A 23434-nucleotide genomic window follows, 5' to 3' on the forward strand; every position below is an offset into this window, starting at 1 on the left:
TCGTTGCTATTTACACTGTATTGCGCATCACTGATATGGAGGGGAGTACTTGGGGGCCTTTACATGAGTATATGGATAAAATTAGCGAGGCCTTCCTTCGCAACAGCTTTTGGCCCCAATACAATTAAGTTTTGTTTAACATTTACACATGTAATTATTTGGTATTAACGACTCCTTGATGATTGATCATTATTCCAACTTCTAAGTTTTTAACTTATTTTATCTATAAGGTCGATGAGATTAATGCAGTGTGGAATGCACGATGGGATTCGTTCCATAAACCAATCCATGTTGTCACACATATCTTACATCTTCTTTGGCGTAGCGAGGAGCACTACACTAGTGAGAAGTTAAAGGAGGGCTTCATGGAGTACATGAGGTGGCTCACAGGGGATGATATAGATATGATGAGAAGAGTAGAGAATGATTTGATGGCATTCTGCAATCATTCTCTTCATTTTGGCCGACCCACAGCTAGGGTTCGAGAGACACAACTCTTCGTGGGAGAAATATGGCAATTTTGCTTCTACTTTGGTATACGATTGGTGACTTTCATATTTTGAATCTTGATTATCTAATGCATTATGCAACCTAGGTAACAAGTTTTATAATCTATTGTCCACTCAAATGTTGATTTTGCGGCTTGCATATTAGCAATTGCCAATTACTTAACCTCAATCGCTTAAATTTGAATAGAGACGCAATTGCCATTCGGGGACTTTTGCAAGATTTTAGTTGAAGGCTTGTTGAGAGGAATTGGAGCACATGGGCCCTCTTCCACGCCAAAAAGAGAAAGATCACAACTGCCCAGCTGGAGCGTTTAGTGTTTTGCCATTTTGCATAATTAACTTTTTAACCTTGAGTCCTTGAAACTTGACATTGCTAATTTGCTTGGAAGTTGGATTGTAAATTGTGATATGTATGAACATTGAACATATTGAATCTCCTCTCATATGATATATCTTTGTCTCATTCACCTTTACAGGTGAATGTTGACAAGATTGATATAGAGAATGTGCGTGACTTCCGTAGATACCATAGGAGAAGTTGAATATCTACTCTATGCTCTATAAGGAGCTATCGGCACCGGTACATGAGACTCGTGCACAGAGGAGGGTTAGAGTGAGGGCCATATATGGTCCTACATCATAGACAAAGTCAGAGCTAGAGTCTGAGGATGAGGTTGAGGTTGCTTCATCAACTTCTCAATCAGGGTTCTCAGAGTACAACAAGGAGATGGTGCACAGATCCTCAGAGTCCGGATGAGTCATGAGTCATGACTCGTGATATACGGAGTCAGTTTAGTAGTGCAGAGTCCACACTAGAGTTGCTAGTTGTTCATTGATGTTGATACTTATATCCTCATTGGACTTTGGAGTTTTGACAGATTATTCACATGACATAGTTACATGTATCATTGTATCTTTATCCCACTCATTATGCATCTTGATTCTTGTTCCATTTTTCTTGATGTCAATCTTCACTGCTCTTTAGATCATAGATTATTCATGAGTCATAAATTCTAATTTATTTTGTTTCCTTAAGTTTTGAAAATTGAGTCTTAATTGTGTTAAGCTGTCTTAAGTTTCAACCATTGAGTCCTCAGTCTTGACTCCTCAATCTTCACTCGTCACTTGTGAGTCGTGAGTCGTGAAATATGTAATGAATCATGATTTCAATCATATGACATAAAGACTCAAAGTTTTGTATGAAATTTGGTTACATGTTGTTGTAGGCATTGATATATTTACATACCCACATAATACTATATTTTTTTTAGTGTACAATCTGAAACGCCATTTCACCGTTTCCAAAATTTGATCGAAACTCCTGTTTTTTCCGTTTCCATTTCCCATGTTTCTGAAACTCCCTCGTACTATGATTGTCTCTCCGTTGGAGTACTCAAGGAGGGGATCAATTGCAACAGAGCGGCAGTAGCCAATCGAGGGAGCTATGCTTGGATGGCGAGGCCATTGTTGAGCCTTTGAATGCATTCGGACTACAAAGCATGAGGGTGAGAAGATGAGTCTACTATGAACTCTTTGTTGTTTGTATTTATGTTTGTTGGGGATAGTGAGGAGAGAGTGGATGGCTATGAGGTTAAATTGTGATCAAATTGTGTGAGAGACAGTTGAACATAGTCTACTATGCTGGCACCGTGTTGATGAGGATAACATGTGAAGGCACCAGATAGGGGTATCTAGCCATGCCATTGAGAATGGCCAACCTGTGTGTTGTGCCCATCTCCACAAGGTATCTCCCATATTCGGTGACTTCCCCCATATCTTGAGATGTCCTCTCTAGCTGTGGCTCTAACACATCCTGCTCCTGTAGCATCTCCTCAGATGCATCAAAGAAAGGCACTTGATGGGAGGCTGTCCTGGCATTAAAGCCTCCTAGTAAGATAACCTCTCCCTCCTTCGAGAGCTCCCAAATATCCTCATCCAAAGCCACATATGGTGATTGCCCCTTGGGTGGGGCGTATCGGGACGTCATAGGGGGGAAATAGCATATGGCAACATACAAAGTGTGTTCCTCACCACGCACTCTCACCCACATGTATCTGTCCTGCTCATCTCTGTGGACTACCTGGATCATCTGCTGTAGCTCCTCCGAGAATAACACTACCGCTCCTCCCGACCCGTGATTACTGTGGTCTGTGCGTGTCTCCTTCCTGCAAGCTGACTCCCACCTATAGCTTGTCACCTCCGTGGAAGTGTAGTATGTGGTCCTTGATGTGTCTTTGAGTAGAACACTGTATCTCTCCCTCTAAATGTCTCCTCAAAAGCTCCCACATCCAATCGAATGGCTCCCTTACAGTTCCAAACTGCCACTGCAAGGTTGGTCCCATAGGTCTCACACTATCATTTGTGGTCCCTCTCCATGACTACCACTCTTCCTCCTCTGTAGAAGGCGAGTTTTCCCTCCTCCATTCCTGCCTTAAAGTTTGGCATGCACTCCCTCATGTGGGCTAGTTGGGTTGGTGTGAGATCATCACCCAAAAACACACCGGTCCCCTTCAATGTACGGTGTTGAGCTAGGAAGTCTCTCCTAGCCTCCATGGTGGGGAAGCGGAGAATGAGTGCACGCTCTTTTGAGCTCTCCCCTTGTGTGCTTTTCTTGCCCACTCTCCAAGCAGAGACATGCGTGTCTTTCTTAATATTCATTAACGTGTATAGCGCCTTGGTGTCCTTATCCATTTTTTCATGCATCTTCAGCCCCATCACCCTAACATGGAGTGCTATCATTTTCCTTTTTTGTTCCTCCTCCAATGTGTCATTGATTATGGTTATTGTAGGTGTGTGTGCTAGGTGTTTCCCCTTCTTTGCAATTTGAATCCATTGCTCCGTCTCCTCTACTTGATGTTGGGTTTTCTTGAGCATCTCTGCCCAAGAAACAGCCTCCGTCGTCTCCTCCTTTTTTTGGAGTTGTTGTACTTGCTCTTTGATGCGGGTAAGCTCCTCGGTCATACTAGGTTGAATTTCTCCTTCCTCTAGCTTGGGGCTAAGCTGAATGTTAGTCAGTAGCTGCCTAAGTGATTGAATCTCCCCATCTTGGGCTTCTATCTTCAATTCCAGCTTTTTAATCTTATCATTCAGTTGTCTGTTCACTATGCTCAGCTCGTTGTCATACTCCTTCTTGACTTTGTTGATGGCATTGGTAATCATCTGCTCTATCTGGACCTTCTCCATTTTGGGGGCGAACTCTGTCTTGTTGTGTTGGGCCTGTGGGGGAGCTCGATTCAGAGTTTAGAATAGAGGAGAACCATTTCAGTGTATGTGAGGAAAAACCATTTGATGACAGGTTTACTATCTGCAACAGGAGGGCCTATGGGACTAGGAGATGGCAACAGAGAACTGGGGGCTGTAGAGGTTGTGGGTGGGGAGCTGATGGATGGCGAGAGAGGCTAGCGTTAGGTGGTGTAGATAAAGCAGGCGACGAAGAGCTGAGATGGCGCAAGTGACACACACACACACACACACACACACACACACAGGGGGGGGGGGAGAGAGAATAAGGTATTTTCATTGATAGCATTGTAAGAAGCCACAAGAGAATCAACATTAGCAGTAGTTGTATACTCAAATTGAAGTTGAGGAGGAAAAAACATTGCTTTGTGAATCATTTGGATCAAAATCATTTGAAGAAAGCATTCATCTTCAATAGAAAGCCTTGAATGGTAGCCTTTCAAATAGGAAGACCTTCAATTCAATCCCACAAAGAGCATTTGAATCACTAAACAGTTCCTCTTTTTATATCTTTTGATGATCATATTCAAACCCAATCGTCACTCAACTGGCCCCCACTCAACTTCTCTCGCTAGGTTAGTGCTCACCAAGTGACCAATTGCCCCTCACCACCATGCCACGGTGAATTTGGATTTGGGTTGCTTGGAGTTTGATTTAACTTTCAATCCTAATGAAATGTCCCGTGCACGTAAAAACCTGGCTGTAAATTGCAACATCAGACATCTCTTCACCATCATACATAGACAGCTTTAAGCTGGCTCCAAAGGAGTGCACATAGGTTTGCAATCTTGCATATTAAACCTATGTAACAACTTATCCACATACTATGAATATGACATGATGATACTATGCTGATTTTGGGTGAACTGAATCCCCAAATAATAGTGTAGACAGCCCATATCTAACATAGCAAATGCATGTTTTAATTCCACCTTGAAATCTGGAATTTTTGCTTCTGAAGGTCGAGTGAGCAGCATGTCATCTTCATAAAGAATGATAATCAGCAAGTCCCCCCCTTCATTCTTAATGTATATAGTGGGAGTAGTTGGATTGTTTTTGAACCCTTTTTTGGCCAAATATGCATCAATTTTAGAGTACCATGCATGAGGAGCTTGTTTGAGAACATAAAGAGCTTTGTTTAGCTTGCATACTATTTGCTCTTTCCCCTTAACCACAAACTGTGGAGGTTGTGACACATATTAGCACTCTTGTAGGGAGAGAATGCACAAGAGGTTCTACCTTACAGGTACACGTAAATGTGGCAGCTTGGCGCTTCTACCCTTAGCTAAAATCTTTCCACTTGTGACTAGCTTTGATTGCTTAGTCACCACTTCCCTTTGACAACCGACATTCCAATTGCCACATCTCTTCAAAGACAATCACCACTCCTCATGATCTCCACACAATTGTTGTGAGCATTGCTTGTCTATAGTGCATGTTGAAGCATGTTACCTCCAATGAAGAGTGCCCTAGGATTGGCACTTGGCTAGAAGCGGGGTAATGTTAAGTGCAAATGGCAAAAGGTGGATATGGAAAAAGGAAAAAAACCAAATAGAAGCATAAATCCAACAAAGGCGTATTGTGCCAAGGATATTTTGAAGGATTAATCCTTTCGGCCCAATCATGGTTTGCATGCCCATTAATTTCCACGGTTATATAATTATTTGTAATATTATTTTGAGAGTTGGAATCAACTCTTGTGCAAGTTATAATAATTTCCAATGTTTGTGAGGAAGACTTGTAGCTAGGTGAGGTTGTAAGCACTAGCTTCCTGTTCACTTTGGAGTGATCAGTCCAAATTAAGTTGTATGCATAGAAAAAGGACTAGTCAAGATTCAAAATGAAGGGTAGGGTACCCAACCCAACTCATATATTAGAAAGTGAATGGATAAGGTCATTCTTGTGCGTGCAAACTTGAGAGTGTAAAGAAATGCTCTACCACCCAAAGCATAGCACAATCGTATGATAGACGCACATATTGAGAAAGAAACACAGTTAGGGTTTGCGTAACTCAAAGACAATGAATAATAATGAATGAATACTGAATAGAATACAATGCTTAATGCAATAAACACACTATCTAGTGAAGAGTATTGACCCTTGAAATCTTATTTCTTGAGGATTGTGGTGGAGAGTATGAGTTGGAGACTGTGACATACTGTGTGGGATCTTGAAAAGCAACTAGCAGCCTTCGGATGTGTCTAGCAACAGCAAATGCAATAGTAGGATGCCGGATCAGTGAGGAGTATACTGACTAGAAACCGCGTGCTAATCGGCAAAATGCAGCACTGGTGATTGAAATTCAGGTAGAGTGGCAGCTGGAAACACATCTGGAGGTGCACAACAATCACTTTGCCAAACAGTAGGGAAAGAAGGGCTAGAAAGAGGCAAAATCTTCAGTGGAATGTTGGGAAGGGGGCGTTTGATGGTCAACAACAATAATGGATAAGTTTGGTTGAAATATCCTGTGTGAATGGGATGTGGACAACGAAGCTCTAGCACTTGCAAGCTACAAAAATGAGACTAAGATCAAATAGAGGGCAACATACCTATTTATGGAAAGTTTGGGTCCTCGCATATAGGTTTATGCTCATGGGATACACACTCTCTCTAGAAACACGTTTTTTCTTAATAAAAAGGTTTAATTGATTAATTAATTATGGTTTGGGGATGTTTTAAAGAAGCTAATCTATTTTATGCCTCAACACCCCATCTCAGGACTAAAACTAGAACCATCTCGAGACCAAAATTGGAACTGGAAAGGGACTATACAAACCCAAGTCCAAATTTTCTTTTCTTTTATCCCAAGAGGCGTTCCACCCCAAAGTTGCTAGGGTATTGGGAAAAGGGTGCACACTAGCTACTTAGTGACCTACCAAGACTACAAAGGTGATGGTTATCTTACCAAAGGATTCCAAGTGATCAACCCAAAGAGGCCAAGGCATTAGACAAAGGGTCCTCCTTGGCTGCCTAGTGGAATTCATTTTTCCTTGTATTTGCTTTTCTAAAGGATGAGAAAATGTATAGGGAGAAGTTATGGGGAGTATGTGGGTAAGCAAAGCAAAGCAAGTAAGACTAGCCTAGGAGATGGCCATGGTAAGTTGTTGCAATCTAGTGGATCCAAGGTTGACCACAAAGGGATTAATGTGCATAGATGCATGTTTGCATGAAGAGGATGCCTATGCAAATCATCATACTCATGCAAAATGCAATGCAACGATGCCACTTGGACAATAGCCTCGCAGGGGAAATGTTCACTTGCCCAAGTGTGCTTTAACAATTATAATCATCTTGATGATATGGATAATGTTTTAAAGTACAATAATCGTAATGTCTCAAAAGTAATCATAATTCTGTACACACCAAGAGTAGGAGACTGCCCTCTCTCATTGTGGGATGGTAAAAGGAGAAGGAAGCATCTCCTCTCTCCCCAAGATACCAATGTTGATGGCAGAAGGAGAAGCACTCAAGGAAGAAGAGTGAAGTGCATGTCTAGCTGAAAACCTGTGAAATGAATGGCCTCCAAAGGTGCCTAAAGAAATGCAAGAACTTGGCCTTGAGAGGAAAAGACTCCGTATTGGTTGAGAGTGTAAAGCCCCATCAAGGAATGGGCAACCAAGAAGCTCTCAATGATCCAAGTCTTCACTTTGATTGATCAATAGGTCTTGGAAGGGTTAGTGCCAACTTGTAAAAGACAAGTTAGGAGCAAAAATACACAAAAGGCCATAAAACATGCATACCTCAACTAAAGTACTTGTGAGTGCAATGTATGAGGTGTGAAGATGGTCCTGCTACTAGAAGGTAGGCATAGTAAAGATGTAGGTAAGTAAGAGTAGAAATGTGTAGTGGAATAGTGAAGGGAGACTAGAGCGTGCCTTGCAAGATTCAATAGATTTGTAGGTAGGAGGTGTGAGAGGTGTATGATTAGTGTAGCCAATATCTGGACTGGTAGAAAGCTCCACAATCTATTGGGCCATAGGGTCCCTAGAGAAGTGGGCTCAACTGCTTTTGGCTTTGTGCTCGAAGGAGAGGGCAACTCAGAGAGAGAAAGGGCCTCATCAAGTCCATCCTCAAGGGAGACAAGGAGTGTCGGAGGACCAGCCTCTAAGATGGTGGTGTTGGCGGAGAAATTTGACAACTCCTCGGGTGAAGAGGGAGCAAATGGTCCATCCCTCATGTGAATAGCAGGTCTACTTGCTAGGGTGGAGGATGACCTTCTCTTGGCTATGGAGTCGGGATAGAAGAGCCCCCACCTGATGTGGTTGAGGGTCGAGTCTACTGCCCTTGGCCTATGAGTGACACTCATCATCAAATTGACTAGCCTTTTGGCAATGTTGATTGTACTTGTTTATTTTGGGAATGTTTTGCAAACGTGGCTTCAAACATGGAGGGTTGCTACTTTGCACCTCATTATCTCACTTATTCTTGGTGTTGCTCTTGCTATCACCTTGCTTCACTTTCTAGAAAGTCAAGGCCCTCTTCTCTGAAGAGGACAATGGAGAGGTTTTATGAAATTGATTGAACAATCGAGGGTAACAGAGTAGCCGATGTTTAAATTCATAAAAGGTGGGCTTAGTCAGCTTGGCAATGATTTGTTGGATAAATTGAAAGGTTTTTTGGGGCAATTTATTCATGAACTAAATAAGTTGATCATTCGGTGACCTAGGTAACCCAGTCATGGCAGATTCAGCGATGAGTAATCATAGATACTCAGCCAAGTTGACATACTAATCATCCTTCTCCTTGATTTTGAACTCTTGGAGCTCATGGTCAAAGTTAATAAGATGGGTACGATCAGAGCGGCATAGCAATCACCTAACCCATAGAGGCAAAGTCAAAGTGTTGGAGTTGGGAGTGGAATTTAGGCATAAGATCTTGCGTCAACTCGACTATGGTTATCACAATTTTTGCTCTTCTAAGAGCAAACAACCTCATATGAGAACTAGTGGGGGTCAGGCTGGAGTTCTTGTCCTTAGACAAGTTCTCATAGTCCTTGGGAATCCAAGACATGCCACATCAAATTAGAACAAAGTGGTAAAGTTGGACTCATCAAAACAAGTATTATCCGTGAATGCATGCTTGGCTGATGAGAATCAATAGATAGCTAGTGGGGGATAGGTGGGTTGCATAGGATAGAACTGTGTGGGACTAGGTGCTACATGTGGCATCGAAGTGCCAGGCATGGTGACTCTAGATGTATGTTCCAAAGAAGTGCCTATAGCATCTCTTCTCTCAAAGTTGTGCAATAGGTAGTCTATGCTCATCCCCATGAAAGAGGTGGCCCACAATCTCAAATCCTGAAGTGTTCATGCTCTCTCTCTCTCTCTCATTATAGGTAATTGTATTAATTACAGAAAAATACAAGTATAAGATTGCAAGGTTACAAGATGCAAGATGGCTTTACTGTATCGCGCGCATAGTGGGGGACCGGGGGGGGGCTGCTGTGCATCCGTGCTGCTAGCACTTGAACCCTGACCTTGCCATTCACCGAAGATAAGACTTACCACTACACCAAATCCTCTCTCTCTCTCTCTCTCTCTCTCTCTTTTTTCGTAAAAGGTAATTGTATTAATTACGAAAAAAGGTACAAGATTACATGATTACATGATTACAAGAGACACGAGGGCCCTAGGCCAACGTGTGGGAAATCCCCGTACTAATGCACTAAAAAGGTTACACCAATCATGGCAACGACCCAGAGGCAATTGCCATATGCCAGGGATGCAAATCCTCCCGAGGGAGCAAGTCGGAGTGTCGAATGAGATCTAGCTGCCAATGCAAGAGCCCTTTAAGCCTGGCAATATGTCTCGGTACATTAGAGGCCGAATCAAAGAGAAAAGCACTGCGCGTGGTCCAAATGTGCCAGCATCCCCAGTATCTGAAAAAGTGAAACAAGATCTGCATATGTAACTGTGGCGGTGTGGGGTACTTTGGGCGCACAAAAACCCAATCGAAAGGAGTTAGTGAGGACCCCACCACCGCACGCCAGATTTGCGACAAGAGTAACCAAATATTCTTGGCGAGCAGGCAAGAAAGAAAACGATGTCGGGCCGATTCCGCAGTAGTGGTACAGAAGAAACAATTGCCATTCGAGATTCGACGCTTGGAAAGGGCCGAGGCAAGAGGAAGACCACCAATCATTACCCGCCAAAGAAAGACTTTGCATTTGAAAGGTGCCTTATTCAGCCAGCCCTCCATCAGCGTCGCTCGCCACCATGATAGCGATTTCCGCAGTCCCCAAACAGTATTAGCTTTCACACCCAGCCATTGGTGATCTTGAATGAGAAGATGATACACCTGATTAGTAGAGGCCTTTTCCAGACTCACCCGGCCTGCAAGGTCCCAGTCCTGCCAAGGACGATCCATAGCCAGGGCAGGAAAGGGTTGCCTACCTTGAAGCTCCAAGAAAAGCTTTTCCCATAAACCACGGTATCCGCGCGGGATCTTGAAAAGTCTCCTAGCAGTCCGAAACGATGCGAGGACATTGCGAGTGGCAAGGGTAGCATCCGCAATCGAAGTCACACCTAAACGGGCCATGCGGTTAAATCGCGGTCTGAGCTGATGTTTGTCTTCGCATGAAAGTAATCTGGATACTGCCAACAATTCCAGCTGAAAGGAGTTAGTTTGCAAGCGGTCCCCTACTGGATGCCAACGGGCCTTTTGAAGCACCACTTTCCAAGAGCCGACCAAGTGCAGTAACAAAGAGGAAGAGGGACTGGAAAATCGAGAGTCAGCATTAAGGACATGCCACCAGGAGGCCCGAAGCCGTGTGTTACCATGGCGTAGCCCGCTATCCTCAAGAAAATAACGGGCTATGATGGTCCACGGGTGATGATCCACACACATGGCACAAAAAAGAGACCAACGAAGAGCCAGCATATGAGTTTCTGCATCCAAAATAGCGCCACCACCCATACGTTTAGGGGTGCATGTATGTGACCATGAAATCCATGAAATGCCTGCCTGCAGGGAATCCTTCTTCCATAGCATGAAACGAATGGGATGAGTGAGAGCCTTCAAAGTAGTAGGCGTCCACGGTAGCAATGGCAGGAAATACGTTAGCATTGGTAGCATAATTGTCTGAGCCACTTTGAGGCGCACATGGAATGGCCACGCTTGCGACTTCCAATACATAAACTTCGCCGCCAGTTTTTGTGACATCCACTCCAGTAGGTCCTTTGGCCGTACATCCACTCCCAACGGGTATCCAAGATGCCTGACAATGGATCCACGGGAAACCACCTGGCCCTGCCAGCCTAATGACTGTAAATCAGGCTCCGTGCAACTGAGAATGGCCGACTTAAAGGCATTGATGCGAAGACCAGATGCCTGACCAAAGAGCGTCCAAACATCTAATGCCTTTCGAATGCTGTCCCTGTCTGCCCGCAAAATCATAAAGGTGTCATCAACCAAAGATTGGCTAATGAAGTGCTGCCCCAAAGGAAGAGATAATCCTGCCAGTTGAGCAGAAGCCGCCATTGAGGATAACATTGAAAGGACGGGGTGAGTCGCCAGGGCAAAGAAGAGAGGACTCAAAGGGCAACCCTGTCTGATTGAGCATGCAAGGACAAATGGCTCTGTAACCCCACCATTGAGCATAACTCTTGAAGAAGCCGTAGCACTAATGGTGTAGATCAATCGGGACATTCGGGTACCAAAGCCCATAGCAGACATGAGATCTGCAATGAAAGACCAGTCCACATAGTCAAACGCCTTTTCCAAGTCCAATTGAATCAATACCACTTCCTGACTGGAGTGCCACGCATAGTCAATAGCCATTTGCACATTCAAGATATTATGCAGAATGTTGCGGCCCTTGATGAAACCATATTGAAGAGGATGCACAATAGCTAGAAGGTGCTTGTGAAGCCGATTCGCCAGCACTTTGGAGAAGATTTTGTACATCGAGCCCATCAAAGAAATTGGTCTCCAGTGTTGCAGCTTTGACGGCGAAGGGACCTTGGGAATCAGTTTGATAAGGCCTTGTTTCCATGAGGCCTTGGCATGACCCCTGTTTCCCAAACCTGCTGACACATGACCGCCAATGGCTTCACCAACTGCGTGGCCGAGTTCTCAAAGAATTCATTAGTGAGACCATCCCAATCAGGACTTTTATCCTTAGGCAGGTGCAACAAAACATCCATAACCTCCTCCTCGCAAATATCCGCCTCCAAAGTGGCTTGCATATCAAGTGGAACTTGCTGGCGGACCAGATGATAGAAGACCGAGCGGGCATGCGTAACCTGGCTAGAAGGCGAGGGAGAAGAACCAAGAAGTTCCATAAAATAATTTCTGCACATAGTGACAATGGTCTGCGGATCAGTGACCATGCGACCTTCCGAATCCTGGAGTCTAGTCATATTTTCGCGAGCTGGAGAAGCATGCAAGGCGCGAAAGAACTTATGAGACTGGCAGGCACTATCTTGCAATGTGTCAGTCAAGTTATGCAGCTTGGCCTGCTGATAAGATCTCAACTGGAATACTTGAATAAGATGGGCCAAACGCCTTTCCAGTGACAGGAGAAAATCATCATCTGGGGAATCCACGAGCAAGGAACGGACCAAAGCCAGTAAGTCCTCTGCTGCATGTCGACGTTGCCGACAAAGAGAGGCATGATGAATCCCATACTGCCGAGCAACCCGCTACACATTAGAGAGCAGCCGTGCAAATGCAGCCAAGCCGTCAGAGGCGAAGTCCAATAAGAACCTCTCAATCAATTGCTGCATATAGCCGTGAAAAATTGGATGCTTTAAATAAGAGGAGTTGAAACGTAAAGGGAGCCTATCCAGCAACTGCATAAAAGGTGCAATAGATTGTGCCCGCATCTCAAGCTGGAGGGGGAAATGGTCTGACAACGCTCTCTCTCTCTCTCTCTCTCTCTCTCTCTCTCTCTCTCTCTCTCTCTCATTATACCTAGATTGGAGAAGTCGTCAGAATCTGTACTGCTGGAGAATGCGAATAAAACCCCCCCATAATGCAAGCTCAATCATCTACATGGATATTGTTGATCTTGGACAAAAGCCTGGCTTTACCTGCTTTGTTTCCCTGAGACACCTGTAAAAATCTGGTAGACTGGCCACCACGATTGTGAAGCAAGGACATTGGCCTCAAATATGCATAATCAGCTACTCCCAAGCTGCCTGCTCAGCCTGAAACGGAAAATTTCTTTCTTTCTTGGGTCATGCAATACAAGGTGCATGACACTGCACATATGCCATTGTAATTAATTGCACCACTTTACAGCCAAAAATTGAGTGGCCAGGTCGAGAGCTTCTGGAAAATTTATGTTGTGATTGCGCTTATTTAGAAGCCACCATATTTCCTATAAGCTGAAATGACCTAGGCACCACTGAATCATCATGGCTTTTGGTGTATCTCCACAAGTGGCCAAGTGGAGAGCAATCATCATGGCGTTTGGCATATTGCCACAAAACTGCAATGTTTCAAAGACTACCAACTTCCAAGCAGAGCTTGCAAGATTGGTCATAATAAAGAGGATCTAAGAAAGAAAGAAGAATGCTAGCACTTAGGACTTGGGAAGGTGAAAACGGGGGTAAGAGGAAGGGAGGTGGTCAAGGGAGCAACTGGAAGCTCTCTGGAAAATTCGAGGTCCACAATTATGTCATTGAAGCTGCAAAATATTTGCTTTGTCCAGTTAATGACACTTTTCTTTTGTCTTTATTTGACTCAGATATGCTGCTCTTTTCTGTTTAAATCATGTTCAGTGTCCTTCTTATACTCCTAGATGGGTTGCAGGTTCTTAATGAACTTACAAAATATATATCCAACCGAAATATGCAATTGGGAAGGAATGCTGAAAAGGGTGTTCTAGACACACTTCCACAGAAGGAACGACAAGATTTTCTTGAGGTAAGTCGTTATTATAATATTGTCTCTTTGAACCATTGCAATGGACTTCAGAGAAAGGAGTCGTAACTCTTTACATCCTTCTATTTTGCAGCTTTCAGCCACAAGTTATGAACTCCTACGGCATTTCTGGGCAGCATATCCGCTTACTTCAACTTTTCTTAGAGATAAGGTGTGAGCAATATTTTGTGATGCTCAGGATAAATTCCACACATACCATAATAAATAATTGAGAGAATTCCATATAGTAAGTTTTAGCCAGAATACTGTCCCAATTGTGAGGGGAAGCTTTAAATGCTTGTTTATATGCTTATTGATGCAGTCTCTTTTAATTTCACATGTTGTAGTAATTGAGAGAATTTTATGTGCTAAGTTTAAGAATACTGTCCTAATTTTGAGGGGATGCTTTAAAGGCTTGTTTATATGCTTGTTTGTGGGGTTTCTTTTGATTGTGCAGGTTGTCATGCTATGCTTGAAAGTAATCCATGTCTTCTCTTCCTCTCTACACAGACAAATACATCTGTCATACTATGGTTTATTCCTCGTGCATCCACACTCATACTGCATTTGTGTGTGTGTGTGTGTGTGTGTGTGTATAAAATACCAAATCGGCCTATGAGACATATCCATGTACAAAGGAATATCCTCATAATGTCATGAAGCTGAAAAATGAAAAATCCTATCTTAATGTTCAATAACTGTAGGTATCATCATTTGGGCAAGCCCTCAATGTATACAAGTATATCCATTTGGGACATGAAACTATATGCATCTGAGATACAATGATGCCATGCAGATCTAACACCATCCAATGAGTATAGGGGGATGTAATGCAATAACTGGGTGGGGGACTCCTAGAATAAGCTCCTTAGTAGCTCCTCAGGGCCGGCACTAGCATGGTGGGCCAGCTTGGTACGTCACATGCATTGTCAAATCGGGATGACCTCTTACTAGTGGGAATATGGCCTTCTCCTTCTAAATGCATTGAGTTGTCATCTGGCCCTGATCTCCTGTGCTCTCTACAGGGATAACCCTCTTGGTCTCCCTGTTCCTGTATTTGCATGTTCCCTAATTGGTGCGGATCCCTAATAGAACTCTGTCAGGACTATTTATCGTGCTCTATCTTGTGCTTCTACCACCAATAGGGATGCTCTGACTCCTTCGATCTCTAGTGTGTATTGGCCCAAGTATCTCTGATTTTATGTACTCATCACCTACGATATAGTCTGTTGCCCTTGAAAGAGTGTATGATACTTCTCTTGTACATAGGAAATGCTCTTTTGTCTCCACCTCCTCATGGCACAATCCATAGCTCCTCTCCTCCCTAGGGTACCCCATGAGGCTTTGCTTGTCTCTATCTCCAGGTTGTGTGATGAACTCTGAGCTGGCCTATGGCAATTCCCATGGCCTGTGCCATCTAACAATCCATGTACAAGGGTTTAGTAATGAACCCATCCTCAGTGAGCTCCATGAAAGGGTCTCGGTGTACCGCTACATCTTCATGGGAAGAGGAGTCTGCTACATCTTCATGAGGCCCATGAAAGGGTCTTTTGACACAAGTCCTGCCTGATGATCATGTTCCTCTCTATCCATGAGAGCAGGACAAAAGGCGAGCTAGGGTCATATTGGAAGGGTGGTATGTGCATCAGGATGAGGTCATACCTAGCCAACAACAGCTCCACCTAGAAGTACCATGAGCTTTCACATCCCTCATGGGCCATCTGTCTAGAGGCCTCCAATGCCCTCCATGGTAACCTGTTAGATGTTATGTCTTGTACTCACTATATCAAAGCGATGAATTGGAAAAGGGCCTCTATCTCCATGGTTTCTGCAACAAACGTTGGGTCTAAGAATCTCATGGGGCAGTGAGGGTTTGCTGTGTATCATGTGTGGCAACATTATAATCTGGGACCACTGTATTTGTGTCCAAACTGATGTGGCTAATCTGAGGGCTCCAAACAGAGTCGTATCTAAGATGTCCTAAGCGAAAATACCAAAGACTTTTAGTGCTTGTAGGCTCCTATGTAGTGGCTAAAGATTGGAAGTGATGAAGCTCAGAGCCCTCGATTGTCGGCTCAAAAAGCGACTTTGTGATGTGGTATATGCCACTAGGTTGTGCCTCACCGCAAGCAATCACTAAATTAGTCTGAGAGTCAAGGACCTGGACTGGGGTAACTGTGAAGAAAACTACTCGTTCCAATTGGCAAAGGCGTTGAATGAATAACAAGTTCACCCCAATTTTGGAGACATAGTATCCGTTTTCACGTAGTGTGATGCGAGCCTTGGTCAGTGACAATACTAACGCGATTGTGAGCCTAAATCTTGACGGAGGAGTTGTTTCAAACTCAGGCTCTCCCGATTGCAAGGGCCTTTGCTTACAATCCAAGGAGTAGTTGTAGTACTCAATTGTGACGAGTGGGCCTTTGTAGTCACCTCTTCCAGAGGCAACTTGGAGATGTGAGTGAGACTCACATCCTCAAATGTCTCTATGGAGACAATATGGGCCTTTGCAGAATATTAGACAAGTTTTGTGGGTGCTCCTGATTGCTGCAAACCAACAATGAAATGGCATGCCTCAAAAGGTCTCTGAATGGGGAACATAATCTCAAGCATATTGTTTTGTAAACTAAAAATCCAAACTCTCTACATGTAGCTGGAAATGTCTCACCAAAAAAATTTACGGGTTGTAAGATCTTCCCTCCATGAATGTTTTAACTCCCTATCCTGGAAGATATTATGTATGATGGTTTTGAACTAGCATCGATTGTAGTTTGCTCTTTAATAGCTAACTCATGAAACTGCTATGACACAGGCATCTCGAATTAAAGGTGCAATGATGCAAATTTACAACAAAGTGCAGGTTTGATTTCTTAATCATTTGCTTTGTTACATTTGCTAATTCATCATCCATGCAATTAGGCACTTTTTTGACTAGTGCCTTGAAGATGATGGTTTCTGTCAATTTTGGTTGGAAAATATGCTATATATTAGCAATATTTTTTTTAAAAAAAATTCAATTCAAGCAGGCCTTGAAAGACTCAGCACGAGCAGAGTTCCGTCATCCACTTTCCCTTCTGGTCAAGCCATTGATTCAGGTTACTGCCAGTCTCACATTTCTTTATAATGCTCCCAGAGATTTTAAAGATGCAATATCACCAGAAATTTCTTGATACAAAACGTGGTTGTCTAATCAAACTCTAGGCTCTTGATGCTGCTTTCACACATTATGACATGGAAGAGAAGAGGGTGGTTAGACCACCTGTGAAGGTATCTGAGGTTGCAATGAATGGTGTTCGTGCAGTTGGATGAATGTATTATGTGAAAATCTGTGATTTTAGACAGGTTAGTTTGGCATACATTTCTCTATCTATACTTTTGGAGAGTGCTCAATCCATGTTAAGGGCATGCCCTTGCTCTTTAAAGAAGTCCAAATCTTGAAAATTGAACAATTGTGCAATCTGGATCTTGTATTCTTAAGTGCATGGCTGTTTTGCCTTGAAATACAAGAGCTGCTTTAACATGATTAAGAACCAGGAAGGTACAGTTTGATTTCCGTGTTCAATATTTTACTCTCTTTCAACTTTTGGAGTGTTGAAATGTTCTTTTGTTAAATTCAGTATCATGCTGTCTTGTAAGCAAGCAAAATTATAGCTTCATGTTCTTAAGCATATTCATTGAATCTTTCAAAGATCAATGTGAAAATAATGATTATGTCACAACTATTATCATATTAGGTTTGAATTTCAAGAGTGGAATGGCATGTCAACACTTCTATTGATAGAAGCTGAATTGCTTTGATTTTACTATTTATATGATCTAGTGGGGTGTCCATCTACTATTTATGTAGACTGTTCATTGAATCACGTGTAAAGTGGATGGTGTGATGTACTTCAATGATCCTGCTTTCCTGCCTAGCAAGCAACCCTATGTAACTCTTGCCTTTGATTTTGTATACTTAGTCTTATTCTGTTGCTTCCTTGCAGTTAGGCTCTAGCAGCAATGTTTGTTCCTTTGAATGGCAACAGCTCACAATGGTGGTGTTGAACATTTTGGGTCAGCTTTAATTACTTTGTCTGTTGAATATCCATGTCAGCTTCTCCACTATTACCATCAGGTGCTCAAGTTTATACTTTGCATATTTTGTAAATGCTACAGTGCCTTGGTCTGTGCATCTTTGTCCTAGATCATGATGTTAAGCTTCAATATCTTGGTGCTTTTGCACTTTTGCACGTAAGGCTTTGCATGTCTGCTGTTATGGGGATTTGCACATGATGGCATGGAGAATGAACCGTGCAAGTAAATGAAGTGCCAACAAAAAAAAATCTGATTTGCAGGGCAAAAGCTATGCTGTGGGCCTTCTCTTTGTTCAACAAAAAGAATGTGAATTAAATGCATCTCTGCATAAGCCCCTCCTTGAGGTAAAAATGCAAAGCAGGACACGAGTGTTGTAAGGAACTAGAGAGTGCATCGCTACAAATAAAATAATTAAAAAATCTCTCACAATCTTATTTATGTCGAATGGATAATGTATAATTGCAATGTACTTCTCGATGAATGGAGCGATAGGAATAAATGAGGCATTATTAGTGTTTTTGTTTTGTTACCTCTTTGCACATTTTTCTTGCGGATCGTGGATATGGAGCAAAGACGAAGAACAATGGGGGCTTTTATATATAAACACGTACGTCAAGCTATTTTCCAGGTAAATCTTAAGTGTCATTATCAAGCTTGGAAAATGAAAAATCCATTAAGGTATGGTTAGAGGAGAAATCATTGTCAAGCTTCGAAAAGAGAAAATTGATTGAGAGACTTTGCTTGAGATAGATACTATCAAGCTTGGAAAAGGAAAAATCCATCAAGGTATGGCTAGAGGAGAAATCATTGTCAAGCTTAAAAAAGAGAAAATCGATTGAGAGACTTTGCTTGAGATAGACATTTTCACATGATGTACAAGTGTTGATCATAGCTTTTACCCCCTTGTATAGGATTTTACATATAATTGATATGGAGGATGTCACCTTAGAGCTTATTATTCACTTCATAAGAGAAGTCATTGAGCAGATTAAGGCATGCAAAGTAATTGATATCAAGTATCCAAGGCAACTATAGTTTAAAGTTAAATAATTACTTTATTTTAAGGCTAAATGCAATATATATATTTTTGAATGTAGTGTTGGTATATTAGATACCACACCAAGGCATGAGGACATCATGTATTTGGTCAAGAAAAGATGGAAGTGGATGAGGAGCCTCATCCATGGACTTGTCGCTCAATTGTATAATCCTCACTAACTTGGTGGTGTACTTGAAGAAGGCCACTATTCCAAGATTTGTGGAGCAATGGCTCTCTCAAACCCATTGTTTTCCATCTAACTACAATATATTCAAGTGTGTCCTCTAATAGGCCTAGATTTCTCATTTCCCCATCATGCAAGTAATTAAGTTCAATCAACATTGACCTCTTATATGTTAGTGGCCTACCATTTTGATCTTATCGAGAGCAATTTGTAAACTTCTCATTTTAAATGTAAATATCTCTCTATGTGAGTTCCTATAACACTTTAAAATTTTCTTCTAGAACAAATAGATCAAAGTTAGAGATGTACATGTATCTATCCTCAACTCGAGAGATTAGTTCACACTAATATTTGATAAAACTTAGATAAGTGTCTATTAGAAAAACCATTTCATACCTTTTTAGCATATGATTTCCATCAATAATAGTTTGGCATTGTGCATTACGATGATGCTACCAAAAGATTCAAGGATAGTGTAATTTTTGTTGACTTTTATCCATTCTCCAAAATGCAGTAGAAGTAGAAGGCTTAAGATTATGTTGGCCATATATCATGCCCTCCCATTGTTATAATATCCAAGATATCTCGCTGAGGTTTTGTGAGAAAACCAAGTCCTCATGGGACTTCAATTAGACTATTTAGTGGCACATAAAAAATGTTACGGCATTTATGCTTGTTAATTGTGGTAATTCAATTGCTCCACTAAAGATCTTTGCTACAAAGGCCTCAAGATATCCCTCGTCCTATTTAAGTATATTGCTTTATCGTATATGATCTTGAAGCTCATTCAACATTGGAATGGGCATCTTGATCATTTAGATACTTCTAGATCTAACCATGTCAAGTAGGAGCCCATGGCCTCTTCTACAAATCAAATGAGAAAATGGGCAAGTAGACATCTTTATCATCACTATTCATCTTTGCTCTAACCTTGTTGGCGGAAACATAGCCATGAGTTGATCAGTAAATAGATGCAACTCCTTCAACCCATGGCTTTGAAAATCATATCCTACCTTGATATAGGCTCCACGATCTATTACATATCATATGCCTCTTGAAATCAAGAAAGTGCAATCATGACTTGGTTTCTCAAGTGAGTAATAGCAGTGGATCCTTAGAATGTAAAAATGTTGTGGCATATTCTATTCGTGTATAAAATATTCTAAGTGGGTGAGGATATGTAGCACTAAGGGGAGCAATCTAAGACTAATAAGAACCTTGGATGCAATTCCAAGCTAGGTGATTTCTCTTCACTAAGTGATCGCCAATTTGTCTCTACTATCCTTGGGAATTTAGGAGGATCTGGTCCCTTGAACAACCCCTCTATAGAGGCAATCAACTGTCGAGACCCACGAACTGCTTATTATTTCAAGCATTCCAAGCCGAGCACTAATGGCTACCTCTCACATAGCCAACGCACTATCCATCCCTACGAGTGTAGTGAGTTGACCTCCATACTTGATCAAGTTCCCTCCTCTCCCGAGCACTCCGATAGCTCCACGATCCAATTGCAAGCTTTAAACGAGCTCCATCCTCAAGCTCCACGCTCCAAGCTCCATTGTCATGAGCAAGACAAGAGGAGAGAAGAGAAAAGAAGAAGAGAGGAGAAGATGGAGAGCTTCTCCACCACGATCCCTCACCCTCACACACTCACTTCCTCACACTCTCACACTCCCTCTCTCAAGCACAAGCTCAAGCAAGCAAAAACAAGAAGAAGAAGAAAATAAGAGCTACTTTTGGCCACACACAAAAATGAGCTTCTCATTCACTTTTCAACTTTATATACAAAGCCGTAAATCCCTTTTGGGCGGTTATCCCCTTATCCCCTTTTTTACATGGTCGGCTGTAGCCTAGGCCCCTTTTCCCATTGTCCTCCTATCTTCCTAGCTTCCTTCCAATCGCCCATCTACCTTTACAAATTGCACGGGTGAGAGCTCGGAACTCTTAAAATAAATCATGGTGCGCCTTGTACTATTTTACAAATTATTGACTTGTGCTTTTTCTTGTGCGCATTTCTCCTTGATTTAGAACTATTTTGCACTTGTGTTTTTAGATTCTTCTTTGGCGCGCCTTTGCCTTTCATTTCACTTTCACCTTGGCCTTGTCTTCTACTTTAGATTTTTCGAATTTTTCACCTTGTTCGTTTGAGGGTTAACATTACTCCTCTCCTAGACGAGTGCTAGTTTCATGGCACTCACCGTTGTAGGTAGCAAGCTTTTGCATGCAACGAAGACGTGGGTGGAAGGGACTGTTGTGATGTGCCTTGGAGTTTTGGTGGTCTATATGAAGGTGGTTGGTGGTACTTTGTTGGCTTGATTGGTTGGTGATAGGGTTGTTGAAGTTGGTGATAGGGCTGGTTTTTGTTGGGAGTTGCACTCATGGGTTGGCACAAGTGCTGATGTTATGGGGAGTCTGCAGCGGCTGGCGACGATTCTTTGGTAGACTTGCAGGATGATAAAGGATAAGAATTCAGAGTTATGTGTTGATGAAGAGCTGACGGTACTTTTGTTGGAATCTGTAATACTTGCAATAGAAAACCTCTCATATGTGGTCTCTCCCTAAGGTAGTGCTAGTCTTCTTATCGTGCACAAGACGTAAATTGATTAGCTTGGGAGACAGGTCAAACTCTAAGAAAGCTAAGAGTATTGTCCTGCACTTGGGGACCCAAACTGTGCATATATTGTGGGCAAATATTATGTGAGTTTACGTGCATACTTAGATATTATATAGTTAGAAGACTGTTGATCTGTTTCTCGTAGCAATGGGTGGATAAAGCAAGGGTTTGATGAGGTGGAAAAAATTGTCAATGTTGAGGAGAAGTACACTTGAAGGCTTCTTGAGATATCATTTGTGTTTTTGACAACAGGATGTAGTATAATTGAGCTCATTGATGCCTTAACTTTGGTGGTTGGTGGCTACGTGTAGTGGGTGACGAGTACGGTGTACTTTCCATGGCCTTTCATGCGTTGCTTACCACAAGCAATTGCAATGGTACTGAGGTGGGTGCAAAAAAGGAATCGTACAAATGGGTCAGGGTGACAGGTCTAACCATAGGCGAGACAAGCTCCCTAGGTATGTCGTGTCCTTGATGTGCCATGAACAATTGTGGGGGATGTTTAAAGGGCTAGGGGACTAGGAACGGAGCCAATCGACTAGGGTCACTGGACGCACCTAATTGGAGGACCCCTAGGTGTTGTGCTGTGATTGTGAGTGCAGAATTGATTTCCTTCAAATACTCTCTCCTCAATAGCAACAACTCTTCGAACTCTAAATTCCCTACTCCATCAACCAAGTTAGTACAAAGAATCAATAAATCCATGCACAATTTGGATCCCAAGTGTGGGGCAACACTCTAAGCTTGCTTAGAGTTTGAACCATCTCCCGAACCAATAAATTATATTCTATGTATGAAAAAGAAGACAAGAACTTCCCTTAGGGAGAGAGCATGTGAGAGGTTTTCTCTTTTAGGTACAAAATGCTATGATGAATCTTGCACCATCGCCTATTTATCAACATCAATTTGTCCACCTACTACAACCTCCAAACCCATACCCCAATACTTTAACCAACCAAAAAGAACCATCAATCAAGGGTGCCACCAATTGATCATGGGCTCTTTAGTAGTTCGCCACTACCAACATTTCCAATTGCCAAGTAATATGTACCAAGAAGCATCTCTTATAAACAAATACTACCAGTCCTCCAAGGACAACATCCTTACATCACAAGCATTCCACATTGTGAAAGCATGTTGAAGCATACTACCTACAATGCTAAGTGCTATGGGACTAGAACTTATCTAAGAGGGGAGTAATGTTAATCATGCACATGAAGAGGAATAGAAGTTCAAAGAAGAGAAAATGCATGAAAATATGAAGTGCCAAAAATATAATGAGTAATGAGACAACAAAAACAATGATGACTTACTAATGGGAGACTTTGATTTAGCTACTTTTGTGTCCATGTGATCCAAGAGGAGGTTGCCTCATGTGGAGAAAGGATATGGTATCCTCTTGTAGAAGACTATCCTTTTTTATTAGTAGAGAGTGCTCTTTTGCCTCGATATCTACATTACTATGATCTATGATGCAATTGATGTGCATGAGGACTTTCAAGGACTCTGTAGTGCTTGAGACATTGAGGCCTATTGGTTGGAAAGTGGAGATGGAAGGGAACAAGGTCTGGTCATCCACATTTCCCTTAAATTGGATGTTATTTTTTATATAGGTCTTGGAGCCTACCAAAACATACATAGAGAGAGAGAGTTAGTACTACAATCTACAAGAATGGATACACTTTTACATGCATAGATCTACAAGCCTAGCCCAACTTTATCTTTGGCTACTGTGAATTAGTAATTGAAGTGTCCTAAAGTATCTACCTACTATGAACCTATGCAAGTTCTCTTTGCAAGGATTGCAATCCTTGCAGTTGGTTGTGAGGAGGGCAAGTTATTCAAATGCCACTATGCTATGGTGGACCTAAGACACATCATGTCTAACATCAAGGTGGATATTTCCA

At 42.2% G+C, this 23434-nt stretch overlaps 2 protein-coding genes across 5 annotated transcripts in view; one reads left to right on the plus strand and one right to left on the minus strand.

Moving 5' to 3' along the window:
• The window catches only part of LOC148020808 (general transcription and DNA repair factor IIH subunit TFB1-1-like), a 153681-nt gene extending 135765 nt beyond the window's left edge, over window positions 1–17916 (plus strand). For 3 of the 4 annotated variants that reach the window (XM_087698617.1, XM_087698620.1, XM_087698618.1), the window contains 5 exons: window positions 13506–13619; window positions 13711–13788; window positions 16429–16476; window positions 16643–16711; window positions 16818–17136. In XM_087698617.1, coding sequence (XP_087554743.1) covers window positions 13506–13619; window positions 13711–13788; window positions 16429–16476; window positions 16643–16711; window positions 16818–16925 — 417 coding nt within the window. In that variant the 3' untranslated portion in view covers window positions 16926–17136. Of the gene's footprint in view, window positions 1–13505; window positions 13620–13710; window positions 13789–16428; window positions 16477–16642; window positions 16712–16817; window positions 17137–17599 lie in introns of those variants that run through there. The other variant, XM_087698619.1, reaches the window with a different exon arrangement.
• On the minus strand, window positions 2865–3692 carry LOC148020809 (uncharacterized). Its single transcript, XM_087699368.1, has one exon. The coding sequence runs from the start codon at window positions 3690–3692 to the stop codon at window positions 2865–2867; it is 828 nt and encodes a 275-aa protein (XP_087555494.1).
• Window positions 17917–23434: the final 5518 nt, after the last annotated feature.

This window comes from Lygodium microphyllum, chromosome 18 (assembly GCF_053477565.2).
Source record: "Lygodium microphyllum isolate KBCC chromosome 18, Lygodium_microphyllum_v1.1.10, whole genome shotgun sequence".
In the NCBI taxonomy this organism is placed as follows: domain Eukaryota; kingdom Viridiplantae; phylum Streptophyta; class Polypodiopsida; order Schizaeales; family Lygodiaceae; genus Lygodium; species Lygodium microphyllum.